At 69.0% G+C, this 24753-nt stretch overlaps 7 protein-coding genes across 7 annotated transcripts; 5 read left to right on the forward strand and 2 right to left on the reverse strand.

Annotated features, from left to right (window-relative positions):
- Positions 1–84: 84 nt before the first annotated feature.
- RHOBADRAFT_56510 (uncharacterized protein) lies at positions 85–2902 on the forward strand (the record flags this gene model as incomplete). The annotated part of the gene is made up of 5 exons (XM_018418382.1): positions 85–107; positions 433–1006; positions 1117–1339; positions 1476–1716; positions 1842–2902. The coding sequence occupies exons 1-5, from the start codon at positions 95–97 to the stop codon at positions 2900–2902; spliced, it is 2112 nt and encodes a 703-aa protein (XP_018267728.1). The 5' UTR covers positions 85–94.
- A 1075-nt stretch (positions 2903–3977) lies between these two features.
- On the forward strand, positions 3978–5030 carry RHOBADRAFT_47637 (uncharacterized protein; the record flags this gene model as incomplete). Its single annotated transcript, XM_018415019.1, has 1 exon — positions 3978–5030. The coding sequence occupies one exon, from the start codon at positions 3978–3980 to the stop codon at positions 5028–5030; it is 1053 nt and encodes a 350-aa protein (XP_018267729.1).
- Positions 5031–5259: 229 nt separating this feature from the next.
- RHOBADRAFT_40262 (uncharacterized protein) lies at positions 5260–7089 on the reverse strand (the record flags this gene model as incomplete). The annotated part of the gene is made up of 6 exons (XM_018413697.1): positions 5260–5431; positions 5528–5576; positions 5688–5999; positions 6083–6295; positions 6384–6567; positions 6851–7089. The coding sequence occupies 6 exons, from the start codon at positions 7087–7089 to the stop codon at positions 5376–5378; spliced, it is 1053 nt and encodes a 350-aa protein (XP_018267730.1). The 3' UTR covers positions 5260–5375.
- Positions 7090–7909: 820 nt separating this feature from the next.
- Positions 7910–8907, reverse strand: RHOBADRAFT_56512 (uncharacterized protein; the record flags this gene model as incomplete). Its single annotated transcript, XM_018418383.1, has 5 exons — positions 7910–7982; positions 8066–8183; positions 8258–8639; positions 8704–8788; positions 8862–8907. The coding sequence occupies 5 exons, from the start codon at positions 8905–8907 to the stop codon at positions 7930–7932; spliced, it is 684 nt and encodes a 227-aa protein (XP_018267731.1). The 3' UTR covers positions 7910–7929.
- A 2668-nt stretch (positions 8908–11575) lies between these two features.
- RHOBADRAFT_6721 (uncharacterized protein) lies at positions 11576–11939 on the forward strand (the record flags this gene model as incomplete). The annotated part of the gene is made up of 2 exons (XM_018419170.1): positions 11576–11644; positions 11826–11939. Coding segments are annotated over 2 exons (183 nt in total), but the record flags the coding sequence as incomplete, so codon positions are not given.
- Positions 11940–15695: 3756 nt separating this feature from the next.
- Positions 15696–19707, forward strand: RHOBADRAFT_56514 (uncharacterized protein; the record flags this gene model as incomplete). Its single annotated transcript, XM_018418384.1, has 7 exons — positions 15696–15938; positions 16029–18249; positions 18343–18785; positions 18862–18901; positions 18973–19187; positions 19269–19344; positions 19428–19707. The coding sequence occupies 7 exons, from the start codon at positions 15696–15698 to the stop codon at positions 19565–19567; spliced, it is 3378 nt and encodes a 1125-aa protein (XP_018267733.1). The 3' UTR covers positions 19568–19707.
- Positions 19708–20143: 436 nt separating this feature from the next.
- On the forward strand, positions 20144–23107 carry RHOBADRAFT_56515 (uncharacterized protein; the record flags this gene model as incomplete). Its single annotated transcript, XM_018418385.1, has 9 exons — positions 20144–20395; positions 20459–20523; positions 20603–21517; positions 21584–21780; positions 21859–21916; positions 22032–22286; positions 22372–22509; positions 22613–22736; positions 22814–23107. The coding sequence occupies 9 exons, from the start codon at positions 20144–20146 to the stop codon at positions 23039–23041; spliced, it is 2232 nt and encodes a 743-aa protein (XP_018267734.1). The 3' UTR covers positions 23042–23107.
- Between the last annotated feature and the right edge of the window lie 1646 nt (positions 23108–24753).

Below are 24753 nucleotides of genomic sequence, written 5' to 3' on the forward strand. Positions count from 1 at the left end.
TGCGTCGTCGGCGGGCTGCTCGTTGCTCGCCCATCTCGCTGTCGTCGTCGCCTTTCTCGCCCCTCGTCCACCTCTCAGCATCACCGAGACCGACATGCCGCCTAAACGTGAGTCCCACCACCCTCAATACTATCCCTCGTCGCGCAGTCCAACGCGCCTGCGCTCCTCGCTCGCGCCGGGTCGACGAGGGCGGACCACGATAAACAATACTCGCCCTCGCCTCGTCCGCCCCCTGGGAGGGACCGCGTGCAGCTCGAGTCGGCGCATGTGTCTTTTACGACAACGTCCGAGCGAGCGCGCTGCCTCACGAGCGATCGCGAGCTCTCGTCGAGCCGTCTTCCTCCTCCCCCTCCCCATCGCCCCTCGCTCGTCGTCTACAACAATGCGCGTGTCTCCCTGCGTTCGGCCTGACTGACTCTATCACGCACACAGGCCCACGTTCCTCCATCGCCTCGGCTAAACCCGCCTCGACGCCTGCGCGTCGCTCCTCCCGCATCTCGGTCGTGCCCACCCCGTCCGCCGCGCCCCAGAACCCGCCGACTACGTCTCGCCGCGGGCGACGCGCCTCGAGCCCCCTGTCGTCGGTCGAGGGCTCGGACGACGCCGACGCCGTCGGGCCAGCCTCGAAGAAGCGCCGCATGTCGAGCGCCTCGTCCGCACCTCGCGCCAAGAAGGTCGTCGCGCCCAAGCCGCTGCGCCCGGCCAAGCCGCTCCCGGCGCCCGTCCAGGGCATGAACCCGATCCCGCAGCTTTGGTCTCTGTTCCCGCCCGAGTCGAGCTTCTCGAGCGCTGTCGAGTTCGAGCCCGTCCCGCCGCACGCCGACGCGCCGCGCCAGGTCCAGATGTGGGGTGACGGTTCCACGGCCGGCCAGTTCGGCATGGGCACCGTGCGCGTCAAGGCCGACGAGCCCGTTCGCCAGACGACGATCCAGAAGAAGATCCGCACGCAGGAGGCCGGGTGGGAGGACGGGCCCGCCGAGATTTGCGCAGCCGGCATGCACACGTTGTGCGTCGACGGCAAGGGACAGATCTACAGCTGGGGGTGCGCCCTACTCTCTCTCACTCTCGCGGCGCCGACGGACGAGGACCTGACTCCCGCTCCTCCGTCGCGCGCAGGCTCAACGACCACGCGACCCTCGGCCGCCAGACCGCCGGCGACAACTCGGACGAGCTCGAGAGCGTTCCCATGCCCGTCGAGTACCAGGACGCCTCCATCATCGACTCGAAGCCGACCGGCTACGTCGGTCACCCGTTCAGGGCCGTGCGCTGCTACGCCGGCGACAGCATCTCGCTCGCCCAGGACGAGCGCGGCGACGTCAAGGTGTGGGGCGCGTTCCGGGTGCGTCCTCTCTCTTCCTCTCCTTCCCCCTTCCTCCCCTCCGTTTTCCTCCCCTCCCTCTTCCTCCCCTCCCTCTTCCTGCTCCTCGTCGCCGTCGATCGCGAGTTGACCTCGCCCGCCGGCCCCGTCTCTGCAGAACTCGCAAGGGCCCATGGGCTTCATCCGCGTCCCCGAGGTCGATGCCCAGACCAAGAAGGTCACGCACGAGCCCGTCAAGCTGCAGTGGCGGCCGACGGCCCTCAGCGCGTTCGCCAAGCATGCCATCGTGCAGATCGCCTGCGGCGACGAGCACTATCTCGCGCTCACGACCACGGGCGACGTCCTCACGGCGGGCGTCGGCGACTGCGGCCAGCTCGGCAGGAGGATCATGGTTCGCGGTGCGTCCCACCCTCCTCCCTCTCCCTCTCCCTCTCCCTCTCCTGCCCCTCCTCCTTCCCCTTCCCCTTACTGGCCCCTCTCTCGAGGTCTCGAGCGCAGCACTGACTCGGCCACCTTCCCGCAGCCGATATCATGTCGACTTTGACGCCCCAGCGCCTGGGCCTGAAGAACATCGTCCTCGTCGGCGCGGGAGCGTACCACTCGTTCGCGGTCGACAAGGACGGCGACGTTTTCGGGTGGGGGAACCACACGTACCGCCAGACGGGCGTCGCCGGCGACGGCGGCAAGAACATGAAGATCGAGGAGCCGACTTTCGTCAAGGGCCTGTCGCCTGCCGACCACGCCGGCGCTCGCGTCGTTCAAATCGCCTGCGGCGGGTTCCACACCGTCTTCCTCTTCTCGAACGGCGAGGTGTGGACGGTCGGGCGCGTCGACGAGGGCGAGTGCGGCCTCCCCGACGACCACCCCGAGATGGTCGACATGCGCAAGCGCCGCGCCGACGCCCAGGTCAAGCAGGCCGCGTGGAAGGACGCCGAGCGCAAGACGTACTTCCTCGAGGACGGCACGACGGTCGACCCGGACAACGAGAAGGCGTACCACAACAAGGACGGCAAGTTCGAGCTCATGACGGCCGCCGAGATCGACCACAAGCTCGAGCAGGTCGCCGCCGTCGAGTGCCCGCTGCCGAACGACTACGTCGCGACGCCCTCGCGCGTCGACTTTCCGCTCGAGCCGGCCTCCTGGGACGGCACCAAGACGCAGGACGACTACGACGAGGAGCCTCAGCTGTGCACCAAGCCGACCCGCATCGTCCACGTCGCGAGCGCCGGCCAGTACTCGATCGCCGTCTCGGCGCGTGGCTACGTCTACACGTGGGGCTACGGGCCCACGGAGCAGCTCGGCGCCGGGGGCAGCGAGCGCGAGAGGACGCCGCGCCGCATCCTCAACGACGTCCTCAAGGGCCTGCGCGCCATCAAGGCCGACGCCGGCGGGCAGCATTGCCTCGTCGTCAGCGTCTCGCGCGACTGGGAGCAGAAGAAGCGCGAGCGCGAGCAGAAGCGCGCCGAGGAGGCGGACAAGGCGCGCCAGGCCGACAAGGACGAGGCGGCGGCGGCGGCGGCGGCGGTGGCCGAGGCGGCTGGCGGCGTCGCGATGGCGGACGGGTCCGAGGGTGTCGAGAAGTAGGAGGAGCACGCGGCGGTATCGGGTGACGAGCTCTGAGCCCTCCCACGTCCTGGCCCCTCTCGGTGCCCTGCAAGTTTGTTCTTCCTTGTCCTTCTCTGTCCGTTTGCCTCGAGAGGTGGCTCGTCGAGAGCGTCTGGCCGAGCGCGTCCCGTCGAGAGCATCTCGCGTCGTCGTCGTCCTCCTCCCCCTCTCTCTCGCTCTCTCTTCCTCGCTCTCTCCACCTCGCTCGATGCCGAACTTTTCTCTCTGGCTCGTGCGATTTCGAGCTAGTCCTCGCGAGGACGCACATGCGGCGCGCAAGCTGTGCTCTTTGTGCGCGCTCGAGACGTGAGAACAAGGGCAGCGCAATCAAGCTGCCGAAGAACGCGAGAGTTTGACGTTCGCGCCGGCCGTTCTTGTCCAGGGAGCGACACTCTCAGGTCGTCGATGCGAAACGAATGAGCCTCGTCGCGACGCAGCGAAACGCAATGCAGTGCGCCGAGCTCGAGACAGAAGAGGCTGGGTCGGCGGCAGAGGCTCGAGCGCGCTCTCGTCGCTCGAGAAGGAGCTCGCCGAACCTCGCAAATTGTCGACCCGGCTGCGCGTACAATCTACCGTGTCTCGATGGCGTCGCAGACCCTGCGCGCGCGAGTCTCTGGCAGCTGCGCAAGCGGCGAGAGGAAGGGCCGAGGCCCGGTGTCGGCTTCTCCTCATGCGGCGCGGGCGCACGCTCTCCCTCTTCGCCTTTGTCGCTCTCGACACGCTCTCGGCTCTCGCTCGCCCCTGGGATCTGCACCAATCTCGCTCGGTCGCCATGTCGAGGGCTCGCCTGGCCCGCTCTGCACGCTGTGCGGCGTCGGCTACCGCGACGGTCCCCGCGCCCTTCTCCGCGTCAACTCGCAGCCGGCCCTGTGCGTGCGCGGGCCTGGAGGGCAATCTCTCGCTGCGCATCTTCTCGCTCGAGCCGCATCGGTAGCCGGACCCAGGCTTTTGCCCTCAGTGCGCCCCGGCCCCCCTCGTGGCCGCCCTCGCACGCTCGCGCCCTGTTCGCTCCCCTCGCGACCGCGCGAGGGCTTTCGCTTCTGCTCCCTCCGCCATGGCTGCAGTCCTCTCGTACGCCTCGCACGCACGCCAGACCAACCACGCCGCGATGGACCACCCTCACCTCTCGCACACGGTCCTCCCGCCGCTCACGTCGCTGTCCCTCCCCGGCTCGCCGCTCGCCGGCGCTTCCTCCCTGCGCACCTCGCGCCCGCCCTCGTCGACGAGACCCCGTACCGCCTCGCCGAGGCTGCACCACCCGCAGCCGACGCACCCGCACGCCCTCGCCGCCGCGGTCCTCGCGCGGTCGCCCACCCCTCCCTCGTCCCCTGGGCCCGTGCCCGTCGCAGCGCCCTCGGCCGACGTCTACGCACGCGTGTACGCCGCCCTGCGCGAGCGCCTCGCTCCGTGCGGGCAGACGGCGGTCCTGCACGCGGCCGAGCACGCGCGAGGCGCCCTCGAGGCGCGCAGGCGCAGCGTCGAGGAGGAGGAGCAGGGCGCCGCCGCCGCCACCGTCGTGCACGGCGAGCAGCAGCCGACAAAGAGGCGCAGGAGCGGCGGCGTCGTCGAGTTCTACGACAACCCGGCGCCCGTGCTCTCGAGCGACGACGAGGGTCCGTGCGAGGTCAAGAAGCGCGCCCGGACGTCGCCTCGTCCCGAGTACGGCGGCCCCTCGTCGCGCCCGACTCTCCTCGCGAGGCACGTCCCGCACGGCGGCCGGCGGCGCTCGGCGAGCCACCCGAGCCCGGCCTACCCGTCGCCGCCGCACGACCACCACCTGCACGACCCGGCTCCCCCTCGCTCCTTCAGCGGCACCAGCACCCCTCGCACACTCGACTCGCCCCCTCTGCGCCAGTACAGCATCCGGCCCACGTGCGCCGACGCCGCCCTCCCCTCGTCGCACTCGTTGCCGTCGCTCCTCCCGAGCGCGCACGCCCAAGGCGGCCGCCGCGCCGAGGCGCTCCACAACGTCGTCAGGAGCTTCGAGGCCGTCCTCGCCGTGCGCGCCGAGGGCAGGAGGAGGTCGAGCTTGCGGGACGTGCTCGAGGGCGGGACGTCGGGGCCGGCGCCGCAGGGAGGAGGACCGAGCGAGGCGCACTGGTGGTGAGGACGAGGGGTGGAAGAAGGCGAGCTGCACCGGTCGTAGCTCTTCGTCAGATAGTCCATGTCATTCAGTGACCTTGCCTGCATGTTGCGCTGCCTGCGAGAGGGAAAGCAGTTGAGCCTTCTCAAGCTCGCGGCTCTCTCGGAAGGACGACTCGTCTCTTTTCGACCGCTCACCGGTCGCTCGCTTCTCTCAGGACACTCCCTTGGAGCTATCGCAACGAGAAACGAGAGGGGCACAGCGATTCGGGCTATCATGACAGAGGAGGACGGCGGGCGAGGGAAAAGAGGACGAGGTGCGGCGGGGTACAACTGCTCGGGACGGGAGAAGGACAGGGAGCGTGTTGCTCTACTTCTTGGCCGCCTCGATCTTCTTGACGAGCTCGGGGACGGCCTCAAACAGGTCTATGAGAGAGGAGGGTCAGTCCTGGCGCTTGAGCTCATCCCGCTCGCGCTCGAGGCGACGAGGTTCGAGCAGGAGACGGGCGAGACAGGACGTACCGGCAACAAGGCCGACGTCTGCGACCTGGAAGATGGGCGCGTCGGCATCCTGTAAGGCGGCGAGGCAGAAGAGTCAGTACACCTGGCCTGAGAGTTTCTCGACCGCCTTGTCGACGGGCACGGCGAGCCCGTGCTCGAGAGAGCGAGAGCAACGACGCACCTTGTTGATGGCGACGATCGTCTTCGAGTCCTTCATGCCAGCGAGGTGCTGGATCGCGCCCGAGATGCCGACGGCGATGTACAGAGCCGGTGCGATGACCTTGCCCGTCTGGCCGACCTGGAGCGAGTTGTCGGCGTAGCCGCTGTCGACGGCGGCACGACTGGCGCCGATGGCGGCGCCGAGGACGTCGGCGAGCGGGATGATGGTCGAGTCGAACGACTCCTTGGACTTTACGCCGCGCCCGCCCGAGACGACGGTCGGCGCCGACGACAGGTCGGGACGCTCCGACTTGACGAGCTCCTCCGAGATCCACTGCGATTGCTCTGCGCACGACAAGGGGGCGAACAAGCACAGTCAGGGCTCGGGTTCGAGGCGGGCACAGGACGGGAAGGAACGGCGGCGAGAGTCGACGCACCAGGTCCCACGTTCTCGGCCGCCGCGACGTCGACGCTGCACTCGCTCTCGGTCGGCTGTGCGGGCTCCCACGTCGAGGCGCGCGCCGTGAAGAGCTTGATGGCGTCCTTGGACCGGACCGTCGAGATGGCGTTACCGGCGTAGACGGGGCGCGTGAACGTGTCGGCGTCCTGGATCGACATGACGTCCGAGATCTGTGCGTGTTCGACGACCTGTATCAGCTCGTCCGTCGACAGGGGAGAGCGACAGAGCGACGCGAGGGAGGGAAACCTGGGGACGCACCTGCTGAACATCGAGGAGACCTGCGACGCGAGGGAAGATGTTCTTGCCGAGGGCCGAGTGCGGTCCAGCGAGGTGGGTGAAGCCGTTCTTCTTGATGAGCTCGGCGAGAACAGGGGCGGTGGGCTCGGCGAGGGCGTGCTCGAGGGCGGCAGCGTGGCGGACGAGGAGGTTGTCGAGGCCGAGCCTGCGGGTTTCGAGTGCGGGTCAGTCTGGGTTGTTTCATGGGGCAGATGAGGCTGCTCGTGCGGCAACGCTGCAGGTCGTTGTCCACCGCTCCGCCACATCGGCTCGAGGAGGGACGGCGAGCCGAGAAGTGCGAGGGCATCGTCTCCTCGACGAGCACGCCCGGCTGAGCGCTGTGCCCGCTCTCACGAGCTCCATCGCAGTCCTGCAGCCTTGCCCGCTCGCCCTCGCTCCAGCCTTGCCGCCGCGAGAGGTTGCCGGTGAGCCGGAGGGGGGGGACGCACTTGCGGCTCATGGCGATGGCCTTTTCGAGGCTGGCCTCGTCCTTGCCGATGAGGATGCCCGTCACCTTGCCGCCGAGCTTCTTGGCGGCCGTCACGGCGTTTGCGGCGGCGGGAACGAGCTCGCCGGCCTTGTCCTCGAGGAAGACGGCGGCGTTGACCTCGGCGGACGAGCGGGCCGAGGCCGAGAAGCAGCGGGTGCTGGTGCGCGGGATGGCGGTGCGGCTCAGCGAGGCGAACATGGCTGGTGCGGGTGTGTGGCAGGAGCGAGAGCGGTGCGAGGCGGAGCTGTCGGGTCGGCGGGCAGCATCGACCTGCCGCTCGACATCACCGCCTCTGGATGCGTTGCGAGAGCCCTGCTGCCCTCCTGCGGCCTCCTGGCGAGCTCCTCATGCTTGCCCGCCATGCGCCCGCTGCGCCCCCGTCTTGCCCTCGCCCTTCTCCCGCCGCTCACCTCGCCCGACCACGCTCATCGCAACTCGCCCCTCGCCGGTACCGCATAGCGCGGCGATTCAGCCCGTCTCGAGCGCTTTTGCGAGCGCTGCGGCCGGCAGCGTGCAGCTCTCGCGGCGCGTGCGCCCCTCTCCTCTCGCTCGCGGAACGCTTCCTCGGCCGGAGCTTCTGCAGGAGCCAGCGCGGCAGCTATACTTGCATCTGCGCAGCTCTCGCTGTGCTCTCAAGTCCCTCGACGTGCTGCCACTCCATGCGGTCGTCGAGCAGGCCGGCTCTGCGCAACTCGAGCGGCTCGTGCGACTCGAGCGAGGACGACTCGTCGCCGTTTGCCTCGACGCTCACGGCCGGGCACCTCGAGGGAGAAAGCAGCAGGGCAGGCGACAAGGATCGGCAGGCGCTGCCGGGCACTCGAGCAGCGGGGGCGTCCTCTCGTCTTTCGGGGCTGGGCCGTGTTGGGCGCGAGAAGGAGGTCGACGGGGCGACGCGGGCTTGGAGCGACATGCTTGCGAGAAGGTCGAGCAGCGCGAGGGGCGACTCGACAACGAGGGGCACGACACGAGTCGCCAGGACGAGCGTCTCTCGGCGCTCTCGACACGACACGCAAAGAGAGAGGGAGACGTGCGACTGCATTACGACTCCTCGTTGACCTGGCTCTGGTTGGCCATCTGCATCTGCCACTGCACTGCGAGAGTCGATGAGAGAGTCGTCAATGTCGGCGCAGTGAGAGACTGGGGAGAGAGAGAGCGAGAGAGAGGGCGGACGCACACAAGAGGCCCATGTTTTGCTCGCCGCCGATGGCCTCGACGAGGTCCTCGGGCCTGGGCTCGTCCTCCTCCTTGAGGATGTCGGCGAGGCTCTTGCGCTCGACGCCGTCGACGAGCTGCTGCACGCCGTCGAGGCGGTACTCCTCGGCGAGCTGCTCGACGAGGCGGTCCTCTGCGCCGCCGAGCCCTCGACCTCGGTGAGGAGGAGCGAGAACATGAGGTTGACCGACAGCGGGTTGCCCGACCGGAACGCGACGAGCTGCAGCGCGTTGAACAGGTTACGCGTCGCGGGCGAGAGCGACACGGGGACGGGCTGAGGGGCCGCGACCGTCGACGACGACGACGAGGTGGCGGCCGCGGTCGGGGACGAGGGAAAGTAGAGGAACGAGGGTGGGGAAGACGAGGGGAGGGCGGGAGGCGGGAGGGTCGTGAGGGCGGCGAGGTGGAACAGGAGGGCGGCAGGAGGCTGGAACGGCGCGGACGGGTCGGCGACGGGCGGGATGGCCTCGGCGAGGGTGCGCAGGCGCAGGCCGCACGTCGACTTGTGGGCCCTGTAGTCGTTCAACTGGCAGTCACTGCGGAGCGTCCAGAGGCGATGTCAGTGTGTGCTCAGGTCGACGACCGAGAGAGGGAGCTCACCGGGAGCAGTAGTGGACCTGGCGGCCGGCGTCCTTCTGACACTTGGCACAGACGAGCATCTTGCGCGATGTCGGGAGCTGATCGGCTGTGGTTGCGGGCGTGCGAGAGAGGGTCAGGCGGAGGGGTGAGGGGGTTGGGGGAGCGAGACGAGGGCGCACCGGTCTTTGCGCATGCGGTGCATGCAGGGCTGTCAAGTGTGGTCATCTTGAATGAGCGGGATCTACAGTCAGGCCAATGCGGTGCGGCGTGCGAGAGGCTGAGCGGTTCTGGAGGGACGGGCGAGGTGGACGAGGTCGGGTCGAGCTGCTTTGGCGGACGGCAAAGGTCAGCGGGTCGAGACAGGCAATACGGTCCGTGTCAAGGTGTAGGGGACGCACCTGAGCGAGAGTGTCGAGAGGGACAGGTCGTGGTTGGTGCCAGCCTCATCTCGTCCTCGAGCCAGACTCGGCCTTGAACCGCTACCGCCGTGCCTCCTGCGCCAAGCACACCCGCACCACCACTCGCTGCACTCTCGTCGCCCTCTTGAGGCCACCACTCCTCGTCGCGCTCGCCTGCGCCCCGTCCTCGTCGACCTCGCCCTCGACCTCATCGCCTCTCAACCCCGACCTCGCCCACACCACCACAGCCTGCACAAGACGGCCCACACTACACGTCGTGGTACAACGACCCGCCAGGGCTACCAGGTGAGCCCCCTCTCGCCTCTCCCGACTCGTGTCACGAGGTCGCCCGCGAGCCGTCCCCTCGCCTCGACCTCCGACTGACCTCTTCCCCGCGCCCACCACCTGCAGCCGCCGTACCTCGCCTCGGCGCATCTCATCCCCTGATCCGCCCGCCGACCAGACTCGACTCGAGAACGACCGCCCGCCATGCCGCCTCGAGCTCAGCAGCGCCCGCCCCAGTCGCTCTCGGGCCCGCAGCCGCCCAACACCAACTCGCCCATCGCCCAGCTCAACCCGCAGCAGCTCAACGCGCTCCAGGAGCACATCCGCCAGACCCGCGCCACCACCGGCCAGGAGGTGACGCCCATCATGATCACCGAGTGGATGATGCGCAACGGCATCAACACGGGCGCGCCCCAGCAGCAGCAGCAGCAGCAGCAGGTCCAACAGCAGCAGCAACAGCAGCAGGGCATGCAGCAGCAGCAGCAGGGCGGCCAGCAGTCGGCCCAGCAGGTGCAGGGCAACCTTGACGCCGTCCGTGAGTCGAGTCTTGAGCGTGTCAGGGTCTTCGACGAGTCGAGGACGCGTCACTGACTGCAGCCCCCTGGTCCTCTTCCCACAGTCCACCACCTGTACCCTCCGCACCTCGCCAACAACCCTCCTGCCGCCCTCGCCCACCTCCAGAACGTCCTCTTCCCGCCTCAGCAGGGCGCCAAGCAGTCGCCCTTCCTGCAGCAGGTCATGCTCCTCGCCCAAAACGGTCGCCTCTCGCCCGAGCAGATGGCCCAGCTCAAGCAGGCCGTCGCGCTCAAGAACGGCGCCCAGGGTCCGTTCCCCTCTCACACTCGTCGTTCCTACCCGTCGTCGAGCGATTCCCCCTGACTCGCCGATCGCGACTCGCAGCGCAACAGCAGCAGCAGCAACAGCAGCAGCAGCAGCAGTACCAGCAGCAGCAGCAGCAGGGCCACCCGCAGCAGCTCCAGATGCAGGCCCAGCAGATCCAGCAGCAGCAACAGCAGCAGCAGCAGCAGCAGCAGGCGGGCAGCGCGCAGCGTCCTCCTCAGCAGGGCGGCGTCCCGCAGCCCGGCGGCGGCGAGCAGCCCAACGCGACCCAGGCCGTGCAGCAGCTCAAGAACCGCGTGCACCACATCGAGGCGCTCCTCGCGCGCCCCGACATCAACGACGACCAGCGCGCCAAGATGCAGGCCGAGCTCGACAACGCGCGCACCAACCTGTCGCGCGTCGTCAAGATGCTGCTCGCCGCGCAGCACCAGCAGCAGCAGCAGCAGCAGCAGGCCCAGCAGCAGGGCGGCAACAACCCGGCCGCCCAGGCGCAGGCGGCCCAGGCGGCGCTCGCGGCGGCCCAGGCGCAGGCCCAAGCCCAGGCCCAAGCCCAGGCGGCGGCGGCGGCGGCAGCAGCGGCCGGGCAGCAGGTGCCGGGCGGTGGCGCGGGCGGCCAAGGGCTCAACCTGCTCGGCATGCAGGAGGCGCAGCGCCAGGCCATGGAGCGCAAAATCCAGGCCGCCCAGCAGGCCCAGCAGCAGGCCCAGGCGGCCGTCAACGGCGGCGGCGGCGGACCCGGGTTCCGCACGGCGTCGCCAGGCCAGTTCCCGGGCCAGCAGGCGGGCGGCCCGCTGCGCCAGTCGCCGTCGATGGGCGCCGGCGGGGCCTTGCCGCCCGTGCCCGGCGGCGGCGGGTCGCCTCAAGCGGCGGCGCAGGCGCAGGCGGCGGCAGCGGCGGCGGCGGCGGCGGCGGCGCAGGGCAAGAAGCTCACCAAGAAGCAGCAGGCCGACGTGCTCGCGCTCGGGCAGCAGCAGGCGCAGCAGCAGGCGATGGCTCAGGCGCAGGCCATGGCCCAAGCGCAGGCCGTCGCCGCGCAGCAGAAGCAGGGCGGGGCAGCGGCAGCGCAGGCGGGCGGCGGTCCAGCAGGAGGAGCCGGCGCGTCGGCGTTCCCGGGAGGGGTCCCGCCGGGCCTGACCATCCCCAACGCGCTCAACGTCGCCGCGCCGACGCCCGAAGCGTTCCCTCCTCCACGCCCGACCATCTCGGGCGGCCTCGCCAACAGCCCGTCCGTGTCGACGCCCGCCATCACCAAGCAGCCGGCGCTCGGGCTCGGCGCGGTCGACCCGGCGCTCGGCAGCGGCGCGTCGAGCGTCGAGGCGCTCCCGAACAAGGACGTGCGCGCCGACGACTCGAAGGGCCGCACGGTGAGCAAGCGCAAGATCCGCGAGGTGGTCGAGGCGGTCGACCCGGAGGAGCGGCTCAGCGACGAGGTCGAGGATGTGCGTCCCTCTCCCTCTCTCCTCCCGCTCTCTCCTCCTCGTCCACCCACTGACCCACCCCCTCTCACTTCTCCTCCTCTCTGCCCCTCGCTCCCTGCCACCTCCAACGCGCCGCCTCGTCGCCGCCGACCCGAACCCGCCCAATCTCGCCCGCTCGTCCTCGCGCACCCACCTCGCGCAGCTCCTGCTCGAGATCGCCGACGAGTTCATCGACTCGGTGACGCGCTTCGGGTGCCAGCTCGCCAAGCACCGCAAGTCGGACCGCCTCGAGGTCAAGGACCTCGCGCTGCACCTCGAGCGCGCGTACAACATCCGCGTGCCGGGTTTCGCGCCAGACGAGGTGGCGCGCGGCGGTGGGGCGGGCGTCGGCGCGGGAGCGGGCGGTGCGGGTGCAGGGAGGAAGGTTGCGCTGCCGCCGGGGCATGCGGCGAGGTTGGCGGCGGTGAGGGAGTCGGGGAGGAGGCGTTGAGCGACCGCGCCTCTCTCGCCCAGGATTTGCCTGCAGTAGCTTGAGTCGCCTTGCACTGTGAGCGGTGCACCCTCTCTTCCTCTCTCTGTCGGCGTGCGCGCAAAGTGAGAGACGGTTCGTCCGAGAAGTTGCTGCACCGCCCCGCTCTCGGCCTCGGCGGCACCTCGCTGCTCTCGCTCTTCACACCCTCGCCAGCGCCCTGCCGCCACGATGGGACTCTTAGACCGTGTACCAGGTGCGCACTCCTCTCTCTACTCGGCCTGCACTCGCCGCAGGCGGTGGGACGAGGCGAACCGGGCTGCGCCGACTCGAGTGACCTCAGCAGCAGCTCCAAAGGAGCTGTAGAGGGCGGTTACCCCACCAGGGTCTCCCACACAGTCCCCCAGGCCCACGCGCGGCCACCTCTGCCCTGCCTCGACGACCTCGCCTGCTCACGCACCTCCTCTCGCACCTCCCTCCTCTCCTGCAGGCCTCTCCACCTTTACCGACCGCGCCTCGGGCGCCATGTCGAGCCTCCCTTCACCTTTCAGCAGCTCTGGGATCGAGGGCAAGACCGGCGGCGAGGTGCTCTCGGGCGAGGACGGCTCGCCGCCGCGAGGTGGAGCGAGGAGAGTCGACGGGGCGGGCAAGTGGTGGGACGACGAGGTGCGTCCGGGAACCTCTCCAGCCTCCTCCACGAATACCGACTGACCGCCTTGTTCGACCGCAGGACGGCAACTCGCCTCTCGGCCTCGCTCTGCGGGTCCTCGAGACGTTCTTCGTGCGTCTCGCCTCCCCCTTCTCGCCCATTCCCTCGCCGAGCTGACCTGCCACGAGTCCCACAGCCGTTCGTCACCCTGTGCATCTTCATCTCGCAAGCCGCGTTCCAGTCCAAGTGGGATGTCGGCACGAGCGGGCGCGTCGGCGTCTCGCTCTTCTTCTGCGTCGAGGCCTTGCTGCACGGCGGACTCGTTCGTGCGCTCCATCTCTCTCTCTGCCTCTTTGAGTGCGACGAACATTGACGTGCGCACCCACCCCCTGTAGTCGCCACCTTCCTCCTCGCCGACAAGCTGCGCTTCCTCCGCCCACTCGAGCGCGGCCTCAAGCAGATCCGCATCGCCGCCATCCTCCAGGTCTTCCAGGTCGTGTGCATGCTCCTCATGGCGCTCGTCAACACCGTCTCGGCCAACGTCGGCGGCTGCAAGGACGCGACCAAGGACGCCCACGCCGACCTCGAGGGTTACGTCGACGCCCTGCCCTCGTTCTGCCGCAACAAGCGGGCGAGCGCCGCCTTCTTTTGGTTCAACTTCTGTGCGTCCTGCCTGCTCTCTCTCGTCGAGCCAGCACGTCTAGGCGTCCGCACTGACTCGCGCTCTGCCCGACCGCTCGCTCTCCGCCGCGCAGTTGCCTGGTCGGCCTCCCTCGCCCTCACCTTCCTCATCTTTTCCCGCGTGCGCCGCAATCCTCGGTCGACCGGCTTTGCGCCACCCGGCGCCCACTTCCCGCAAGATGACGACGAGGCGTGGGCGCGCCCGTCGTTCGACGAGCCGAGCGCGTCGAGTCGCCCGAGCGCCGGCGGCTACTACGCCGACGGCGGCGAGCGCCTGTTCGACGGCGAGCCGGCAGAGTACGGGAGGAGCGCTGCGTCGGCGAGGGTGCCGGCGCCGAGGCTGCGGGACCCGTTCGAGGACCAAGGGTACGGCGAGTCGGCGGCTGGAGGCAGGTACGGCGCGATCGAGGACCCGTACGAGGCGATCCGCAAGGTGCGTCGACGCTCTCTCCTCCTCTCTCGAACCCAGCTGGCGGTGGTCTGTCGAGCGCGCCCTGACCTTTCCTTTCCCGCAGTCGATGGACGTCCACGGCCGCCGTTGAGGCGCTCTTCCCCCTCCCTCTCGTAGCTTATACCCTCGTCGATAGCCCCCACAGACCCTCGCAATCGTACTATACCGCCTTCCTCGCCCTCGTGCTCCTCGCCTCGAGCGTCGCCTGTCGAGAGCTATCCGGACGAGCTACGTTCTCTCGGCCGGCTCCGTCCTATTGAACGCAGCCTTCTCTTGGCGTCCGAAGCCGTACACCTCGCTTACGAAGCTTCGCGACGCTCGCTCGTCGCTCGAGCGGCTCTCCGACCGCTCGCTTCGTCCTCGCAGCGGTGGCACGTGCGCTGCGTGGACGGCTCGCTGCACGATTCTCGCTTCGATGGAGCCCAGGCATGAGGAACCTGAGCCTGAAGAGAGTCGCGCTCGCTCGATCAGGTTTCGGGCATGCAAACCAGCTCGCGCGCCGCCGGACCGCGCGGTCCTGCGCGGTCGCTCGTACTGAGCGGGGCAGGCTCAAATTGCTCTCGGAAGCGCGCGTTCAGGGCGGACGACAGCTGTGGGACACGGCCGTCGTCGTCACTCGCTGAGGACGAGCGGGGTTGGCGGCGAGTTTGACCTCGCGAGGCCCGTGCGTGCGCTGGTTGAGAAGGTCGACGACGAGGGTCGCTCCTCGTCAGCTCTCGCTCCGCTGAGCCGTGAGAGCTTAGTACGTTAGCCATGAGAGCTTAGTACGTTAGCCATGAGGGTTTAGTTCGTTAAACATGAGAGCTTAGTACGTTACGTCGTTCGGCGAGGGAGCGGGACGTGCGTGGAGAGAGGGAAGGCGCGCTCGACAGCCGTGATCAGCGTAGACTCTGTCCCGTGCGAGCGGGAGAAATGTCGCAGACAAGGCGAGCGTGTCGTCTCTGTCCCTGGCCCGCCCGCCCATTCGAGGGAAGCCGGGCAGCTCGCTCCCGGACCCTCTCCACCTCTCGTCTCTCAAGCGATTCCTCTTGGCCACCGCGACGATCTCGTTGGCCGTTTCGCGGGTTCCGAGATCTACTTGCTCCGTCAACGAGATCGCGCCCGAGTGCGGCGACCCGGAACTACATAACGCTGGCCGCGCACAAGGGAACCGAGCGGTCCTCGACGCCGGTCGTTCTCTCGCACATCGAGCGAGGGGAAGAACTCTCGAGGAGCGGTGATGGCAAGCTGTCCTCGCGCCGGGAACCCGAGCACAGGTATTGCAGAGTTGATTGCGAGCCGAACTTCGACTTGGTCGAGCCTCTAGAGACGTCGAGAAGGATCGCCAGTTGGCAAGCCAGAAGATGGTCGAGGCGCGGCCGGGACCCTGAGCGCGCAGGTGCTCAGCTGGGGCGAGCACACTGCACAGCGACGAGAGCAGTTCTGGCAAGAGGGGGCCGAGCGACGATCGTCGAAAAGAACGCCCGCAGAACAATGGCTCCGGTCTCAGGAACGCGGTCCGAACGCCGTCACCGCGCAGAGCTGCGACGGCTCGGCCTCACCTGTCGAGCTCGACACCTGCCGCTGCGGGGAAGGACGAGCGGTGGCAGCCACGCGACTCGAGCCGGAGGCTTGCGGACAGCCATTGGAAACCCCCCGCGCGAGCGTTCCTTTTCGTCGACGCGCGCGCGCGGCCGGAGATCGTTTGTGGGCCTCGCGTGAGAGCGAGGGGAACGAGTGCGGAGCGGACGCAAACGCAGGAAGAGCGAGACGACCCCGATCCCGCTGTCCCTCCGGATCCCCTCCCTCCCCTGGCTCGCTCTCGTCGTCTCGCCACGGCTGCATGCACGCTCGCCACCCGTGGGCACTAGCTGCCACGCGAACCGCGGCCCAGCAGCAGCAGCAGCACGACCCGGCAGCCCCGACCGCCGTCGAGCAGCAACCATCCGCCGGACCTTCTCAGCGCAACTCGCCGAGCATGGCCAGCCTGCCCGCCCCGCAGCGCGCAGACGGTGGGCCTGACAACCAGCACGGCTCGTGGGCCTCGTACAGCAGCGCCTTCCACCGCGGCGACGACCCGTCCGAGGTCCGTCTCGTCCCCCCCCTCCCTCTTGGCTCGTCTACTGCCGAGCTGCTGTCGTCAGGCCGTGCAGCGCTGATCGAGCACCTCCAGCAGCCTCAGCAGCACCAGTTCAGCTACCCTGGCCACCCCAACCTCCCTCAGCTCGCGATACCGCCAACCTCGTCTGGTCGCCGAGGTTCCGTCTTCCACCACCCGTCCGCGTCACCCTCCCCCTTCGAGCCAACTCGCCCGTACCCGCACTCGACGCCGCACTCGACCTCGCACCCGCTCAACGGCGGCCTCGCCGCCGCGTCGGCCCACCCCGACGAGGGCGGAAACCTCTCGCGCAAGCGGTCGTGGGCCGAGACGGTCGACGGCGCGGGCCGGGCGGCAGACGAGCACGCGCGCTCGAGGCCACATCCCGGTCTGCAGTCGAGCGGGTCGACGGCAGCAGGCGGCGGCGGCGGCGGTGACGAGCGGCACTACCTGCAGCACGGCGCAGGCGGGTTTGAGAGAGGAGCAGGCGAGGTGCCGCCGTCGCCGCTCAGCGCGGGCAGCTACGCGCCGCAGCAGCACGCGGCGTTCTTCGGCGCGCCGAGTGACGCGCAGACGTTCTCGCCGTCGACGCTCGCCCCGCCGTCGTACACGGCCTACCGCCGCGGGTCGATGTCGCTCGCGCCCAACATGCAGCCGCTCTACTCGCCCAATCGAGCGGCGCACAACGGCTCACCGTCGAACGGCTACGCCGGCAGCCCTTCCTCGGCCGGCCCCGTCCCGTCGCCCCTGTCGCACCCCGACTCTCGCCTCCCCCACTTCTCGCCGCAACCTCCTCCTCCCTCGCTCGCCCAGTACGCGCAAGAGCAACGCGAGGCGTACGCCGCCTCGCTGCCGACGTCGTCGACGCCGGGACCAAACTGGGCGCCGCAGCGCACCTACTCGTTCGACGGGCCGTCGGCCCACTCGCTGCCGTACCGTCCGGCGACGAGCGCGAGCCTCGTCCCGCCGCACGCCACCACCGCCCCAACCGACTTTTCGTCCTACTCGCCCGGCCCCTCCATGTCGTCTCGCCCCTCGTACCCGAGCGGCGCCCCCTTCTCGTACTCGGCCCAGTCGCCCGTTCCGCCCTCGACCGCGCGCCCGGCCACCGGCCAGGCCATGTCCTTCCTCGAGTCGCCGTCCTACCCGGTCGGCCAGCAGCCGAGGCCGGCCACGACGTCGTCGGTCCCGTCGCTCGGCCTGTCGATGCAGGCGCCGCACTCGCACTTTGACCCGTACCGGCACACGCCGCAGCCGACGGCCTACTCGGCTGGCCCTCCCCCAGGCGCGTTCGACTCGCCCTCGTCCCTCCCTCCTCCACCTGTGCCCTACCCGTACGCCCCGTCGTCGGCCTCGCGCTCGGCGAGCTTCGACGCCGCGTCGCACCCGTCGTCGCAGACGAGCAAGCCTCCCTCGCCGCCGCCGACCATCTTCCCCGAGACGGTCCCGCAGCTCCAGCTCGCGTCGAGCGCACGCGCGATCCACCGCTCGGCGGCGCCGATCCTCGCCTACAACCCGGCGCGCGAGCCGGCGTCGACGGGCAAGCAGCTCGTCCAGTCGTCGTTCGGCGTCACGTACGCCGTCGCGTCGTCGGGCCACTCGAAGGGCAAGGCCAAGAGCGCCGAGGTTGGCGCCGTGTGCTACACGTGCGGGCAGCACCGCGCCAAGGTCATCTGCCGCGGCAGCGACCTGAGCGGATGGGCGCCCCGCCTCAGCTACTCGTGCCTCGACTGCCTCCCGCTCGACGAGCAGCCGCCCGCCGAGGACGACGCCGACGCTCGTCGCGAGCGCCTCGCCGACCGCGCGTTCGAGGCCGACTGCGCCGCCGAGGCCGGGCCCTCGGAGCGGTCGCCGACCGGCAGCGCGACGAGCGCCGCGACGACGGGCAGCGCGCTCCTCTCGACGCTCCCCGGCCCGTCCGAGCACGACCGCGCGACGTTCAAGGACTCGTTCTCGGGCGCCGTCGACTTTATCGAGGGCGCGCCGGCGCACAGCCACTCGGCGTCGTCGGCCCTTGGCGGCGTCGGCGCCGGCGTCACCGGCGCCGAGTCGTCGCGGCTCACGCTCCCGCCCGAGGAGACGAGTCGCGGCCTGCCTGCGCACCTCAAGCGCCAGGCCCTCACGTGCGACGTGTGCGACCGCACGATCGGCGCCGGCAGCATCACGTCGCTCACGGAGGGTCCGCCGCCGGCGTTCACGGTCGAGGTCATCTGCAACGCCTGCGCCGAGAAGTACAAGCCCTGCTCGGACTGTGGAGGAGGAGGAGGCAGGTTGACGCCTGGGCGGTGGAGGTGCAAGGGTGCGTCCTCTCTCCCTCTCCCTCCCCCTCCATCACTCGAGCGGCCCTCTCGCACATGCGCGCCCCTCCTGACTCGCTCCTCTTCCCCTGCAGAGCTCTTCCCCGCCGGTCGGCGCACCTGCACGCTCAGCCACGCTCGCAACCCGCCCCTGAGCGACATCGACTACGACGTCCTGCGCATCACCGAGATCGACCCGCACAAGCTGCACGCCCTCGAGGCGCGGTGCCGCCTCGTCTACTTCAACACGCGCATGCGCACCCAGGCGCGCCCCGAGATGCTCGAGCGCGGCGACGGCCTCGCGACCACGTTCGGTCAGTGCGAGAAGCTTGTCGTCGACGGGTGGAGCCTCCTGAGCCCGCTCATGAGCGTCGACGTCGAGGCGTCGCGCGGCATTCGGCGCTACGTCGCCGTCCAGACGAGTACGCCGCACCGCAGGAGGGCCAAGCCCAAGCCGGGTGCGGCGCCGAGGCCCGAGCCCGAGATCGAGGACCCGCTCGAGAAGGAGGTGTCGGGCTTCCTCATCGTCGAGCACGATGTGCGTCCCCTCTTCCTCTCTCGCGCCCCTCCTCCACGTCGACCGAGAGACTGACTCGCTTGGCTCGCCGCCGCAGCTCAAGAACGGCGCCACCTTCATCGCCGTCACCATGCCCTGTACGTCCTCGTCGCCCTCATCGACAGCGCCTGAGCTCCTCACTGACACAACGTATCTCCTGGGTGTACAGGGGCCATCTCGGGCGACGCGTTCGACGCTACGACGATCCTGCTCGACGAGACGGTCAAGCGCATCCGGACCGACCTGCGCCACGACAACGCCGTGCGGCATGAGCACGGCGAGGCGCCATACCCCGAGCCCTGGTGCATGTGGGGCGTCACGCCGTTCAAGGCCGACTCGCGCATGACGCAGAGCCTGAGCCGCAGGAGTTTCGTCTTCCTCGAGGTGCGCCCTCGTCCTCTCCACTCCTGGCAATCGACCGTGCCGCCTACCATGCAGCCCCTGACTCTGTCTCTCCCTGTACAGGACTACCTGCGCGACAAGCCCGACACGGACCTGAGCATCTTCCCGCCGACGCGCGAGATCCACATCCCGAACGAGTGTACGTTCCTCTCGTTGTCCCTCGTTCCCCTTCCCAGCCGCCGGCTCACGCATGCCTTCCTCCCCCTTCTTCTCGACGCACAGTCGTCAAGACGTTCAAGATCTTCCTGCGCGACATGACCGAGGACGACGGCAGCGGCCAGCCTGCGTCGACGACCGGCAGCGGCGCCGGCGGCAAGAAGCAGCCGAGGCAGCGTGCGCGCAAGCTCAAGCAAGCCAAGTAGCGCGCCCGGTCGACACTCGCCTGATCCTCGACCCTCGCACCCTCGCCGCTCGCCTGACTCGTCCTCTTTCGTCGGCCACGTCGCCTCCTCGACCTCGCCCTCGCCCACATGTCCTCCTTCGCCACCACGACCCTCGGTTGCCCCTGTACAACTCGCTTTACCTTCTTTCGTCGTACCTTTCGTCCCTTTCGTCCACCTCGCGCACCCTTGTACAGCCCGCGCTCGTCCCTTTCCTCCTCGGCGCGGCGGCGCTTTGCTCGCCCGCCTGTTCCTCCCTCGTCTTGCTTGTTGTAGCCCGCCGCGATTCGCTCTGCATAATACGATACGCGCATCGCAATCACTGGCTGCCCGTCGTCTCTCGCGAGAGCTGCGAGAGCTGTCCCTTGCTGTCCCTCTCGGCGAGCGGTCGACTTGTTGCCAGCTCTCTCGCGAGGTGTGCGGTCGCCGGTTCTACACCTGGTACCCCTTCGTAGAGTCTCTCGAGACTCGCAAGAAGCGCTCGCAAGAAGCGGCCCCCACCGCCTCATCGCGGCGCCGACCGGTTGGCGGCTCTCTCGCTCCTCTCACGCGCCCTCGATGCTCTCGACTGTCAAGCGGCCGCTCGCCGCACTGCCATGGCGCACCAGCACCCTGTCGCCCACGATCCTCCCCTTGCGCCGCCAGATGCGCACCCCGCGCGGCCAGGTGCCCGCACGCTACGCCGCGGCGCTCGCTCAAGTGCGCACGGGCGGTGGAGGGGGCGGAGCTGCTGGAGATGGAGCGGGCAAGGCGGGCAAGGGCAAGGGCAAGGACGGGCTCAAGGGCGCGCGGCAACCCTCACCTCGAGACGTGCGTCCACTCTCGCCCTCTCTCTCCCTACGTTGGCCGTGAGCCTAACGTCGCACCGTGCAGCTTGTCGCACACCTCAACGAGTACGTTATCGGGCAGGAGCGAGCCAAGAAGGTGCTCGCCGTCGCGTGCGTCCACTCTCCCTCTGCCCTCTCTCTCGAGAGCCCCACTTGGTTCGACTCGGCTGAGCCGCTCTCCCTGCCACAGCGTCTACAACCACTACGCCCGCCTTCAACAGCTCGTCGAGCAGGACGAGCGCGCCAAGACCAAGCCGCGCACGTCCTCGCTCGGCGTCCCGCTGCCGTTCCAGACGGCAGGCTGGACCCCTGTCGAGCCCGACGCCCTCACGCCCGACGAGCGCAAGCGCGTCGACGCCTTCTCGCAGTCGACCCTCTTCTCGGCACCTCGAGCCGCCGACATCAAGCCCAAGCCTCGAAACCGCAAAGGGCCGTCGCGCGAGGAGGCAAAGGAGAGCGCGGCGGCAGCGGCGGGCGAGGACGCGCCGAGGAAGGGTTCTTCGCGCGACGAGGCCAAGGAGAGCGGGGCAGGAGCGGTGGGCGATGACGCGTCGAGCGAGGCGAGCAAGGGGGCCGTCGCGCCGTCGCCAGCCAGCGACTCGAGCACGGCGACACGGTACTTCCGCACGCCGGCGGGCGAGCTCGCCTTCTTCCAGGTCCAGGTCGCCGACCCGGACGACGCGGCGGCCAAGGACCCGACGCTGTACAACCGCGCTCCCGAGATCTACGTCGTCGACGACAAGGCGCCCTCGTCGCCGTCGACCGCCTCGGACCGACCGCCCGTCAACGAGTCGTCGCCCAACCCGTCCGACATCCTCACCGACTTCCTCGGTCAAGTCGGCGGCTCGCTCCGCACGCCGCGACCTTCCTCCATCGCGCACGCCCAGCCGCCCCTGTTCGAGAAGAGCAACGTCCTCCTCCTCGGGCCGACCGGCGTCGGCAAGTCGCTCCTCGCGAGGACGCTCGCGCGCGCCCTCGACGTCCCGTTCGTCAGCGTCGAGGCGACGAGCATGACGAGCGCTGGATACGTCGGCGAGGACGTCGAGAACTGCGTCGCGAGGCTCGTCGAGGCGGCAGATGGCGACGTCGAGCGTGCGGGGCGTGGGTGCGTCGAATCTTACCTCTCCCTCCCAGCCATCAGTCCCTGATCTTGTCCTTTCCTCCCTTGCAGGATCGTGTTCATCGACGAGATTGACAAGATTTCGTCGGCAGGAGGTGCCTCGCGAGATGTTGGCGGCGAGGGCGTGCAGCAGGCGCTGCTCAAGATGCTCGAGGGCACGGTCGTCAACGTCAGCGAGCACGGCTACTCGGGCGGTGGCGGCGGCGGCGGTGGCGGCATGTTCGGGGCTTTCGGTCGGAGAGGAGGATGTGCGTCCTCACTTTCTCTTTCTCTGACCGGTCGCTCGTCGAGCAAGGGCGTTCCCTGATACTCTCTCGAACGCGCAGCTCGAGATTCGACGCTCGTCGACACGACCAACGTCCTCTTCATCGTCGCCGGCGCCTTGTGAGTCGACGTTGCCCTTTCTTTCTTCCCATCCGGCCCTGAGCGCGCGAGGCGACTCGTGCGCTCACAGATCCTTCGCGAGCTAGACCTTTACTGACCCGTTCTTCTCTCGCAGTGTCGGCCTCGAGAAGATCATCCAGGCGCGCCTGTCGAAGGGCTCGATGGGCTTCACCGCCCGCATCGCTCCTTCGCCCGCCTCAACTTCCTCCTCTACCTCTTCCTCTCCTGTCGCACCCTTCTCGCCGCATCACCCTTCGACCTTCAGCACGAGGGGCGGCGCAGGCGCCAACGACTCGCCGCAGCCCGACCTGTCGCGCCTGCTGGACCAGTGCGAGCCGGCCGACTTGATCTCGTTCGGCCTCATCCCTGAGTGCGTCCCCTTCCTCTCTCTCTCGACCTCAACGTGAGCCTCGTGGTTCCTCGAGGACGTGCGCACTGACTCGTTCATTCTGCAGGCTCATTGGCCGACTGCCGATCACGGCCGCCCTGCGGTCGTTGACCGAGAAGGACCTCATGCGCGTCCTCACCGAGCCCAAGAACGCCCTCGTCAAGCAGTACACCGAGCTGTTCTCGGCGAGCGGTGTCGAGCTACGGTGCGTCGAGCCTCGTTCCCCTTCATGTCCCGAATCTGCCGATCGCGCCGTCGGCCACGGTCGCGACGATCCTGCCCTGACTCTGTTCGTCTCTCGTCTGCAGCTTCACCTCTCCCGCACTACGCGCCGTCGCCGCGCAAGCCGTGCAGAAGCAGACGGGCGCACGAGGCCTGCGTCGCATCCTCGAGGACGTCCTCCTCGACTCTATGTTTGACGCTCCTCAATCGGTGCGTCCCCTCCTCTCTTTCCCCGCCCATCGTCTCTCGTACGTACCGGCTGATCACGGCGTTGTTCTCGTTCACAGTCGATCCGCTACGTCCTCGTCACCAAGCCCGTCGTCGCCGCCGGCGAGCCAGCGCACTACTACTCGCGCGGCCAGAAGCACGTCTTTGAGACCGACTTTGCGGCCGAGGAGGACGATGCGGGTGACGGGACTGGGGAAGGCGCCGGGCACGGGCAGAAGGAGCGCGTCGGCGCTCTCGAGGAGGGCGAGAAGCAGAAGCGCGCCGGCAAGCGCAAGGCGGTCGCGTGAGCGGGTCGGGAGCGTCTCGTTGGAGGTCCTCGTCGCGTGTAATCCTACCCTGTCCAGAGCCCTGTCTTTGTAACATTGCGCCGCCGTGCCTGCTGCTTCCTGCCCATCGTCGAGAGCGGCCACCGTACGTCCCTCGATCCTGCTCGAGGTGCGCACGCTTCTACGCAGGCCACCGCCTGAGCGGCTCTTTCGGCGAGTCTCTCTTTCCTTGCTCTCGTTCGTCCCTGTCGCATGCACGGTCCGAGCGAGCAACGAGAATGACGAGAGCGACCTGCGGCCGGTCAACGTAGTCGGGGCGGGTCAGTCCGAATCGAAACGCAGGCTCGGACCGCTCCGGCTCTCTCGCTTTGCGGCTCTGCGCAGGTGCTCTCGCGGTGAGAAGAGAAGGCTAGCATGCACCTGCGATGAGAGGCGCGAAGCTGGACGAGCTGCACTGCCTCACAAAGCCTGGGCGCCCTCGCAGGATGGCGCTCTGACCTCCCGCTTGGCTGGATTTCGCTCTCCTCACTCTCGGACTCGAGTAGGCGAGCAAGCGCTGCCATGGGTGCGCGATCACGCTCGAGCTCCAGCCTGCGAAAAGCGCGACACGCGACGAGCCAACAAGCTCGCCTCGCTCGACACGTTGCTCCTCGTCAACCAGGGCTCGCAAACGCTCCTTGCACACCCTGAACGCTCCATCGTTTCACCCGGACCACTCTCCTCGACAACGTCGCCGTTACGCGACCTGCTACAGCGCCAACCCCCTCTGCCGGCACAGCTCCTCGAGCTCGTCGACCCTCCTCCTGAGCGCCTCGTTCTCCTCCTCGAGCTCGGCGACGCGCGCCTGCTTCTTGGCCCGGCACCGCCGCGCACTGAGCGTGTTCTGCACGCGCTTGCGCTCCATCGCCGCCGCGACGTCGGGCGGGATAGCCGGCTCCTTGGGCGCCGTTACGCTCGCGCTCGCAGTCACCTTCGACGACGACGGCGACGACGACGAGGGCGAGGCAGACGCGCCGTGATGCTGCTTCTTGGCGAGGAGCTTGGCGCCCTTGGCCGTGAGCGCCTTGCGCGCCGTCACGCTCGGCAGGAGGCACACGCCCTGTGGGCGGATCGGCGCCTCGAGGTCGACGGGCGCGGCGGTACTCGCGCGAGTCGCCGTCGTCGACGCGAGGGGTCGCGACGAGGTCGACGAGGCCGGGGTGGCGGTCAAGGACGGCGGGGCGGAAGACGGGGAAAGGTGCGACGAGGTCGAGGTGGTCGAGTTTGGCGAGACGAGGGACGGCGGGGACGACGAGGACGTCGACGGGGCGACGGCCAGGTCACCGAGGTGCCAGTCGATGGGCGTAGGCGGAGCGAGAAAGGAAGGCGCCGGGAAGAAACAGGACAAGTCGGCGGGCGAGAAGGTAGGGACGGCGGGCGGGTCTGCGCGAGGCGGAATGCGGGTAGTCAGGACGGGCTTCGAGACGGCGTCATGTCCGATCGAGCTCGACGTACCGAGAGAGATAGGCGCGTCGCTCGAACCGGGGAGCGGCTCGGGCGGTGTGGCGAGGAAAGAGAAGTCGGGGAGGAGAGGGTCGAGAGGAGGGAGGACCTCGAACGGGTTGTACGAGGCGGGATCGAGGGCGAGAGGGTCGTATGTACAGGCGAGAGAGGATGGGTCGAAGGTGGAAGAGGGGTCGAGGTGGGGGAAGGACGGGTCGATGAGGATGTCGCCGCTCACGCAGAGCGGCTCG

This window comes from Rhodotorula graminis (genome assembly GCF_001329695.1).
Source record: "Rhodotorula graminis WP1 unplaced genomic scaffold RHOBAscaffold_20, whole genome shotgun sequence".
In the NCBI taxonomy this organism is placed as follows: Eukaryota; Fungi; Basidiomycota; class Microbotryomycetes; order Sporidiobolales; family Sporidiobolaceae; genus Rhodotorula; species Rhodotorula graminis.